Raw genomic sequence first — 10735 nt, 5'->3', positions numbered from 1 at the left:
GAGTCCCATTGCAAAGGCAGTTACAGACCATACCTCCACCCCATCCCAGGCTCTGTTCCTGTTTACCTTTCTTGTCCAACTATCCAGGGGTTGTGTCAAATCAATGTTTTGTTGCACCAAAGCTAAAGCCATCAGCCAATCTGGCTCCTTTTACTTTTAATTTCATGGGAAGGCCATCAAAGCTTTTGTTACACCATGGGACAGCATCAAGCACCCCTCCAAGCTATGAAATACAAAATAAATATCAGCCCCAGACACAGCCACCTTACTTACAATTTGCATAGAAGATCTCTCTCACTGTGCTGCCCTCAGACAGTGAGTGACTCTCTTCTGTAGACCCCATTCTTCAGGACTGGTAATAATCACCCTCTTTCCCAATTTCTTGATAACCAATCTTTCACATCTTTCTTTCTGTTAGTCTTATATGGTTTTAAAGATGCATTGGTTTTGTATGTTTGCATATTTCTGAATAAAATTTTCTTATTCATTAAAAGCAGAGTCTCCCTGCAGTGAGTACTGGTATACATAGGTGGAAAGATCCCCAAAGTTACTCTCCTCTTGCAGGCTTCTTTTTGAGCTAATAATTTCCCACAGATAGCATGGAAATGCTGAGACTGTTGGTAGAACCCCAACTCACCTCTCACTTTTTAGGGTAACACCTCTGCTGTTCTGATTACTTCAAAACATACCATAAACCTGTCAAGAGTCTTGTAGCAGGTTCTCAGAATAAAAATGCTCAGTTTAAACGTTTGTAATTAATACTAATGGGTGCATTAGCAGGGAAATGTTTTATGATAAAAATGTTTAGTTAAAAGAAATCCTAAAGAAATCTTAACATTACTCTTAACATCATAATTACATTCTTCCAAATATGAGGCAAGTTAAACAAAATAATGTTTTTTAATTGGCTGTAAAGTTTAACTTACACAATTTAAGAGAGAAAGAGCTGTAGGAACACAATTAATATGAGTATCAAATTATTAACAACTTCAATGGTACTATAAAGGAGGTTTAAGAATTTCACACACACTTTAGTTTTACCCAAGTTTCTAACTACTTTTGTAATGCCAGTTATAACGAGTTCTTGGTTTTTATGAAATACTTTGTGCAAGTACACCACCTCAGAGGGAAAAAGTCCAGTAGACAAATAAATATGAGCTTTAACCAGCATATGAAACTATATTAAATAATTATACATGCCACTGAAGTCTATATTTCCAAGTTATAGGCGAAAAGACAGATTTATATTCCTGTTCCAATGAGTTTAAAAATTAAGTTTAAAAATTAAGAAATGATGAACTGTGTGAGTTTATAAATGGCAATAGCTTTGGTAAGCCATGGCCAAAAAGCACAAATTCACAGAAATATTTTATAAATATTTCAACAGAAGCACTGTAACTCTAATCGTTTAGTGTGGTATTTTTAAACTTGATTTAATTCCTTGAGGACAAATCAATAATAAAATTCCTGTGATATTTTGAATATAAATATTCATCCACATGTATAACACATGGATATAAAAATACAGATGATTTAAGGATGCTCTCCTATTATTCTGACTTTCCGGTTCATTTTCTTTCTTTCTTCAGTACACTGGACACTGCATTTGAACTACACATTTAGAGAGTAATTTCTGATTAATAAAAATAAAATAAAATTTGACACTGTGTTAGCATAACTATAGGCATTTAAAGATAGCTAATAGAATATTCAAACAATACTGTATAAACAAATAATATAAAAATACATTTCAATACAAAAGTTATAAATACAAGTAAAACAAGTCATTCTAAGCCATCATGACTACATGGTATTTAAGGAACTTCGCCACACTATGAAGACACTTGGGCTTCTTTTTCTCGTGGGGGATATTCTTCCACTTCAGCATTAAACATCAGTTCTGCAAGAAAAAGGTGTGGGACAATAAATTACAGTGAACAAGCACAAATACACAGTATTTTAAACACATTATTCTAAATATATTACAGGACTCTGAAAGGAAATAAATCTCCTACTGAGAAAACCATATGAAAGAAATCCTTAAAAATAAGGCTGCATCCACACTGCAGAAATAATCAATTTGATACCACTTTAACTGCCATGGCTCAATGCTATGGAATTCTGGGTTGTGTAGTTTTGTGAGATATTTATCCTTCTCTGTCAGAAGTAATCCCAGAATTCGATTTCAATGAGCCATAGCAGTTAAAGTGGTATCAAACTGGATTATTTCTACAATACAAATGCAGTCTAAGTCTTCAGCCATTTTTCCTTTTTTCAACTTTTTGCAATTCCTCAGATATCCCACAGACTTTCCTCTTGTCAGTATAAACTCTTGCCTTTCTGCCAAACTACCACTCAAGTGACTTAGGTCCAAAACACACCACAGAAATAATCCAGTTGGAGACCACTTTAACTGCTCTGGCTCTGTGCTAGGGAATTCGGGGAACTGTAGGGGTTTTTGATTTTTTTTTAGACATTTAGCCTTCTCTGTCAGAGAGCTCTACTATCACAATATACTACAGTTCCCAGGATTCCCTATCACTGAGCCAGAGCAGTTAAAACAATCTCAAACTGCAGTATGTTTTGGACCTTACAATAAAGTCCATCACATCTACAAAAGCTTATGCTACAATGTCTTTTGCTTAGTTAGGACCCATATGCACAGGCTTCCCCCAGCTTTGCATTGTGCTGTCCAGACAATGCAAGCCATTAGCCCCAGGCTAGGATCACGCCGACTAGATGTGGATCTGGTCTGATCCTGGCCTAAAGGGGCCTTAGCCTTTTCTAAACAGACTGTCTGTATCCCATGAAGTTTCTAGGAAACTCTGCAGCAGACCAGATGGCCCTGCACACCCCATACTGCCTCCACTGTTGTCTCTAATGGGAAGATCCCTGCTGTAGACTGGGGCATCTGGCCACATGGCTGTAGCCAGGCACCCTATTTCTGCCCTTCTAGGGGTTTTCTCAGCAGACACAACAGTGGAAGCAAGTATGGGGTGAGCAGTGGTAGCAGGTCTATGGCATGGTAGTGGGCGAGCACTGGCTCAGGGATTGGCCCAGATCTGGACCTGGGGCAGGACACCATGAGCTTGACCCATGCTATCCTGCTTGTCTGCTTAGGGCCTATGTCTCATAGGTGCTACAAGATCCCTTTGAATACTGATATCCCAGATGAACATGGCTATGTCTTTGAATAATAAAATGTAGTTTCAAAACTCTCTCAAAACATATGACACAGATAAATGAAAGACACAATTTAAAACACAGCAATAACTGGAACGAAGGGTGATTCAAAAGGAAAACTGTTCTCACTCAGTTTTGCACCATTCTTTTTGAATCACCCATATTTATTTACTTCCCAAGCACTATGGTACCACTATGGTACTCTAAACTGCTCCTTTTTCTTTTTTACTTGAACACTGCTATAATCTCTAATGTCAACACCACTCCTTTCCTGCCATTCCCTTTGCAACTACCTTGATACATCTAGAAAAGAAAATAATTTGCCAATGAACTACATGCTCAGTTTAAAAATCTGTTTGAGTTCTCTATTCTGTACCTTCGCTGTGATCTAACTGGGGATGGTAGGATAAGAAGAGCCAGGAGATTCCAACAAGAAGAGCTATCACTAGATTAACCACAATCCAAGGCTGGAGAATTTGTTCCTCTGCACCTGAGGTCCTGTAAAAAATAATTTAAAAGTACTTAGTGTGGACAAATTAGACATGAGAGCAGGACTTCCATAGGATGAAAACAGGGGTGGGAATCATGCACCCTCTAAATGATGTTGGACTGCAAGTTCCAGCAGCTCTTGACAGCATAACCAATAGTGAGCTAGACACTGCAGTCCAACAAAGTCTGGAGGGCTGCTTGATTTCCACCCTTGGTCTATAAACAGTTCCATTAGGGAGCCCTGATGGCGCAGTGGTTAAATGCTTGTACTGCAGCCATTCACAGCTGCAAGGTTGTGACTTCGATCCCAGGGCTCCAGGGTCCACTCAGACTTCTGAGGTTGCTAAAACAAGTACCCAGCTTATTGGGGGCAATTAGCTTACACATTGTAAACCATTTAGGGAATGCTTAAGTGCACTGATAAGCAGAACAGAAATGTACTTGCTATTGCTATTCATTGTGTCTAAATATAGAAATCAATTTAATTATGTACTCTGTTGTTATGCACCTACTTATCTAATGAAAACTACAATGTAAATTAGGCACAATAACAAAAGGAAAATGTGGCATTACCATTTCTAAGAAAAATCTGCCATCAGCCAAAAAACAAAACAAAACAAAACAAAACAAAAAAACCAGGGTGAAGAGCCTGATTTTAACAGGGAAAGGTGGTAAAAGATAAGAGATATGCAAATATTTTTGTGCCTGCTAGTGATCAGTCTGGTGTTTCTTCCCAAGCCTTTTGTCCTTATCCAAGGTCACTTTAAGTATTTTCAAGCTCAATTGATTTGGAAAGCAAGTTAGGAAAGAAGTTGCAAGAGAGTAGATTATGTGTGGAGAAAAATTTCTGCACTTCAATCAAGTGTCTCTTTTCCTGTAAAAACCAGAACCTACTTCCATTTTCAACATGACTGAGGTTTTACAAGAACATTGTCTTCTAGTACTTCAGCAGTCCATTCCTCAAGTAACCAATACTCTGCCTTGTTTGACTAGCCGCATTTTTTAAAAGGTATTTACTTTCTTTAAAAGTGCTGCTATCGAGACTGACGCTTTGGTTGGCATAATGAAAACAACCTTTCCCTAAGTCGGAAATGACTTGAAGGCACACAATAACAAACAACAAAGCATTAAATCACATACAAGGTGACAAAGATTTACATATAGTTTGGCACAAATATCACAAAACAGTTCATTGTTAAGAAGAAAGAACACACAATTCCTACCAAAGGCTACCATTCTCTGAAGGTGGTGTGTAAAGGTTGATTCTGTCACTTGTCATTTGCTGGCTCAGAGACAATACAAGAGCAGCGAAGTACACTGGAGAAGAAAAACAAATAAATACCAGTTCTTCATAAACACCATCCCAATGCTCATTTGGTTGAATGATTGCCTGCTACCATCTTGTTAGCTATCCAAAGAATTGAGGAGCTAGCACCTTTCAAAATTCCACATCCACTGCATAGATTTCCAGTTTCAGCACCCTAATAATTCCTCCTGCTGTTTTCTCATCTGTAATCTAAGATTATTGTATGTCCTGTATAAGTAAAGATGTCTGAAGTTGCTCTTTCTGATATTTCTTTCATATTCAGATCAGGGAAACTGGAGGGAGAATGTCATTTATCTGCAATAGATGTTCTTCAAGTGATCATGCATGCATTTTCACATATGGATCTCTGCTTGCACAGACCAGCCTTTGGAACCTTCCTGACAGCCAATATTTTAGCAAAAAACCATTGTCCTCCCTTATACATATATGTCAGGATCTCCTCAGTTCTTTAATGGATTGGTAGCAGTCAATATCAACCCAGTGTTCTGCTAAAGATAAGAAAGGAAGGTTGTGTGAATTTACAGATGACCATGCAAAGAACATCAATTATAGATCAGCAAAGTCAATCAAAAATCCACCAAAAGTGATACCTTTATTGGACACCCAAAATGCACAATATATATGTTGCAAGCTTTCAAAGCTTCACTGGCTTCTTCATCAGGCAAGGTGTTACAAATAGGAGAAAAAAATTCAAGTTGTTAGTCATAGGCCTGCATTTTACTGTTTCACTTCTTAATTAAGATGATATGGCAGGGCATATCATGCAGGCTGGCACTTCCTCCTTCTGGTCATGTGGCAACTGGGAAATTCTCAAAGTCCAGGAAATTTAGCATCCATCTGTATCACAACAAAGACACTTCCTTTGCAATCCAATATGTCTTCATACTGGTGGGGCCACAGGCCCCTTTGTTAGGCAGAGGACACTCGATTTCTCAAGATGCCTTCATGCTTTTGCATCAGGAAAACTGTAGGTGGTCTTGAAGTAAAACAGATAAGAAAACAGCCTTTCTTTGTTGTGGTCCCTGTGCATCATATGTGCCCAGAAGGAGTAACTAGGGAAATTGCCCTTGTGTCACAGACGATTTCCCCAGTTATCATATTCCTTCCAAACAGCCTGGTGTTGAAAATCCAGGCATTAAAAGAAAGACAGCAACCTTGTTTCTTCATTTGGTTTGGATACTGATATATCTGCTCCCTATCATAATATAATCTGTTTATCAACTCCCTATCATTATTGAATCAAATTGAAGTGTAGTATTATTTTTGAAAATGTAGAAAACGTATGTCAAAACACAGCTTAAGGACCTAATCCAATCATACATGCATATTTTTCTTATACTTAATTTTCATGCTGTACTGTGTTACTCACTGAAAGATGCAATTGCTGCTGGGTCCAAAGTAAGAAAGCCACGTACTGCTACAGATGCTTTAGCCAAATCAATCCTGAATAATGGATACAAAGTGTGTTAGTTTAAATGCTCTGAGAAACCAATTGAATAAAAGTGCAGTTTGTTTTATTTGTTGGCTCTCTTCTACATCCTGATGTGCAGTGACAAAAACAAAAAACCTAGGCCCACCAGAGATGCCAGCTTTCAGCTCTGTCTGAGGTAATTGTCCTCAACAGTAGCTAATAACAGCAGAGTTCAGAAGCAGCAGCTCAGTTTGCAGTATTTGGCAATATTGGACTGACCAACCTTGAATGATTCACAGACACAGTTGGATTCTTGCAAAGTCCTTGGAGGCTTTATCGCTAATTGCAATATGTACAAGGTATTTACAAAACTCTCCTTCAACTCCCCCCAACATTCACTGTCTGCTATACAACAGTCCACCATCTTCAACCCACACCTGCCCTGAGTCTCCAAGCTATTATATACAGTGGAGATAACTAAGGGTTGATGCCTGGTATTACTTATCATTTCCAGCCTTACAAACTATTTTACAACATCTTAAAGGAGCAATGTTCCCAACATTATTCTGATACAAATAATACACTGATAAAAACAACCCAATTTTCCAATGAAGTCAAAACTCCATTAACATTAACAGAATTAAATTCCCAATCTTATGAGTTGCTGAGCGAATAAATACATGGCACAAGGACTATTTCATCATTGTACTATCATCCTCTGAATCAGTGCCAAGCACTAAATCAGATGCTGTTCCAAGACAGAAATGGGGGTCAATGGGATTTGGGCAACAGCAAACTAAAAGTTCCAATGCTGTTACGTGACTGAAAAAGGAGGGGGCCAAAGAACACAATGGCTTTGTGGTAAGACTGGAAGCCAATTTACAGAGATAGCATCTTAAAGGCCACCACAAAGTCAGCTGTGGCAGGTCAGCCTATAGGGTACTGTTTCAAATTGCAATCCATCTACAAGAGCAGGGTTTGTTTGTTTGTTTTAATACAGATTGAGTATCCCTTGCCTGGAACTCTGAAATTCAAAGCACTTCAAAATCCAAAACTTTTTGAGCTACAACACAATTAGCATAGTATTTGTGTGGATCGAGAAAGACACAAAGATGTGTGAAATGGCAGAATCCACATCTCCCCACCATTTCACAGATCCTCAGTCTCTCTCAAAAATCCAAAATATAGAACACTTCTGGTCCCAAGCATTTCAGATAAGGGATACTCAGCCTGTAATTTTAAATCATTCACTAGGTGAATTCAGAAGACAGCCATAAACACTGTCATAAAGATAGAGAAATTCATGAAAAATGTACCTGTCAAAAGCTGAGACAGTGCTAATCGTAAGCAGGAGGTAGAAGAGACACTGAGCAGGATATGCCAAATTCTTGTACTGCTGCAACAAGTTTGAGACAGTTGACAGCTGGCTTCCTGCCAGAACATAAATCACTATGATGTTCCAGACAGCATAGCCAGCAAGGAAGCCATGAGTGAAGAGTCCAATCACCCTAAAATAATATTTGAAAAAAGTTTACATTTACAGAACTCTTGCAATAAAGGTGGGAAGGCTTGCTTTTGCATACCAACCCCCCCTCTGCCTCCCTGAACCTCCAAACCCCCATTTTTAAAAAGTTTAACTGGAAGAGACCCCTGCAGCTACTGGGGGTATGAGGAGCAAAGGCGTGAAAGCAGACGGGCCAAAAGTGCTGGCTTCGGACCACGATGGGAGTGATGTTTACATGAAGCATGCCCCGAATGCGGCTTGAAACTGCGCCAAGCCCGTCCCAACCCAAAGAGCGGTGAAAAGCCACTCCTTGCCAGTGGCCGGCTTGAGGACCTTGGCAGTGGCCTGAATCGGGACTGGGCACATGCAGTTGCTGTAGCCCTGGTGCAATTGGTGCCAGTGGACCACGCACCACTCTTTTGTCCCTGTCTCCATGACCCCAAAGTTTTCAGGTTTAAATATGCCAGAGCCATTTCAAGTCCTGAACTGGAAGGGACTTCTGATTGATTTCTGAAACCTCTGCCCCAGCCAAAAACAGATCTGGAGGGGGAAAACCTGGTGAAAATATTCCTCACAGGCCCTAGAAGGTATAAGGGACCTTTCCCAATTAAAATCTCTTTAAAAACAAAACAAAACCAAGAAGGGTGGAGCACAGGGGAGGAATGGCCTTCCCAGGCTACCTATACAGCTCTCTAGCCTCCACAAACTGTCATCACTGGTCCTATCTCTCTCTTACAGAGACAAACTAGCCAGGATGTCATAGAGCAGAATTTTTTTTATCGTATGATCATCTTAAATATAATTTATATCTTCTCCCGTTTAAATTAACAGCAATCAACTTCCCAATATCTGTCTTTTAAAAGTTTATTAATATAACTTTATAGCTTGCCTTCCACACTGCAACAGCTAAAATTGATTCAGTTTCAAAAATTAAAAAAAAAAAAGAAGCTTGCAGCTTATTCCAAATATTTTTGCAGTGGGTCCAAAGAAATTATTATAGGTGGAGACTAAATGCTGCTTCACACTAATATGCTTCTGAGGTTGCTAAAATGAGTACCCAGATTGTTGGGGGCAATTAGCTTACAATTCGTAAACCACTTAGGGAGTGCTTAAGTGCACTGATAAGCGGTATAGAAATGTACTTGCTATTGCTTATTGCTAATATACCTAAAGGTATTTTGGAAAACAGAACCAACATGTAGACCAGGGATGAGTAATATATGGAGCACAGGCCACATATGGGTTTCTGAGATTTCTAAAATCAGGGTACTCCTGAAAAAAAATCACATTGCTATCGCACAAATTATCATGGCCAAAACTTTCTTCTCCCAAGTTTGTTCCTGTTTTTCCTGCTCACCAGTGTCACATTCCGTTTTCTGGGTCACCATAATGAGTCAGTTCCTGCACAATTCTGGTGGTGACTGTGGCAATACAATCCTGTATGAGGCAGTCAATATAGTTCCCTGTTCCTGAAGAGCAGTCTACCCCTGGTTTAGATTATCTGAGTGTGTGTTAGGAGACTAATCACAATTTCAGGAGCTGGAAGCATGGAGAAATTTAATTCATTTAAACCACTTCCCTGCTTTTAATGATAACCAAATGAAACTAAGGTCATACCTAAAACCACGGTGAACAGAGAGTGCCACGTCCTTTGTGGTCCATGAAGCTTTCATATCCATAAATACGTCAATGTTTTCTGTGGTCTTAATCAAGTCTTTGCGATCAGCAGCTTGAAAACGCCCTTTGGACAGAAAGTGAAGAAGTTTAAACAACTGTAGCTATAAGGACTTTTAGTAATAGCTGTTATATGTTCATAATTGTTTCAGGAAGATCTTTGGCAAGAGTCTCTGCACTGAGACTGCATTACAGTTGGTTTTCTGTATCCACTGATTTTCTTTCACGGGTTCAGCCATCCGTGACTTGAAAAGATTTTTTTTTTTTTAAAAAAGGAATTCAAAAAGCAAACCTTGGTTTTGCTATTTTATTTAAGGAACACCATTTTCTATGCCACTGTACGTAATGGGTCATGAGCATCTATGGATTTTGGTATCCATGAGGGTTCTGGAACAACACTCCAGCAGATTCCAAGGGCCCACTGTAATTTATTCATTCTTTCCTTTACACTTTATTATTGCTCCTACACCAAGTATGCAATCTTTCTATTGCCTATTTGTGTATAAATTTATACAGGTTGGTACTGTGAGGCCTTTTAAGGAAATTGTTTTGTTCATCCCCTTTTCCCTCACCATTTTTTCATTAAAAAGAACTAAGTAAAAATAATCTTTTTCCACAGAGTTCCTCCAATATAAGGGGGAGTTATATGCTGGTCACATAGCATAGTGGGTTGCTCTGAGTGACTTGTGTCCATAGTGGTAGGCACCAGCCAGCTCTCAGGGGCCATGTGGGAAGGCAGGCACATGTAAATTGCCAAAAACCCACAGCAAGTAAGGAAGGGATCTGGGGGGAATTCAGGGCCAGTATACTTTGTGGGCAGCCCAGAGTATTCTGGCAAATGTAGACACATCCCAAGACATTGGTATCTTTTGTGTAAGATCAATAAGGTTGACCTGGAGTACATCTGTCTTTTATAAACAGGCCTCCAATGTGGTCTCTCTTTTTTCATTCTGATGAGCAAACTTTGGAGACATTACATTTTTTTGTACTTTAAAGTAAAGTAAAGTAGGCCAGATAGGCTTTTGGAATGATCCTGCATAATTCTTATATTCTTGTATACATCTAGGTTGTGTTTTTCTCCTAACAAGCCATAAGACAGAGTTTGTTCTTGTCTTGTAATTCTGGATCGTCAAGAGAGCAACAAATT

General features: G+C 39.0%; 1 protein-coding gene across 3 annotated transcripts in view; it reads right to left on the bottom strand.

Moving 5' to 3' along the window:
• Positions 1-912: 912 nt before the first annotated feature.
• The window catches only part of TMEM237 (transmembrane protein 237), a 29357-nt gene continuing 19534 nt past the window's right edge, over positions 913-10735 (bottom strand). For 2 of the 3 annotated variants that reach the window (XM_089519405.1, XM_089519404.1), the window contains 6 exons: positions 9532-9655; positions 7727-7918; positions 6369-6442; positions 4896-4989; positions 3560-3681; positions 913-1900 (listed from right to left, as the gene is read on the bottom strand). In XM_089519405.1, the coding sequence (XP_089375531.1) occupies positions 1833-1900; positions 3560-3681; positions 4896-4989; positions 6369-6442; positions 7727-7918; positions 9532-9655 (674 nt within the window). In that variant the 3' untranslated portion in view covers positions 913-1832. The remainder of the gene's footprint in view (positions 1901-3559; positions 3682-4895; positions 4990-6368; positions 6443-7726; positions 7919-9531; positions 9656-10735) is intronic. The other variant, XM_089519406.1, reaches the window with a different exon arrangement.

The sequence above is a fragment of the Sceloporus occidentalis genome, unplaced genomic scaffold (assembly GCF_023333645.1).
Source record: "Sceloporus occidentalis isolate IW3139 unplaced genomic scaffold, rSceOcc1.0.p SCAF_4, whole genome shotgun sequence".
NCBI lineage: Eukaryota > Metazoa > Chordata > Lepidosauria > Squamata > Phrynosomatidae > Sceloporus > Sceloporus occidentalis.
Note: the sequence above shows the minus strand (reverse complement) of the source record. Positions and strands in the feature narration are given on the sequence as shown.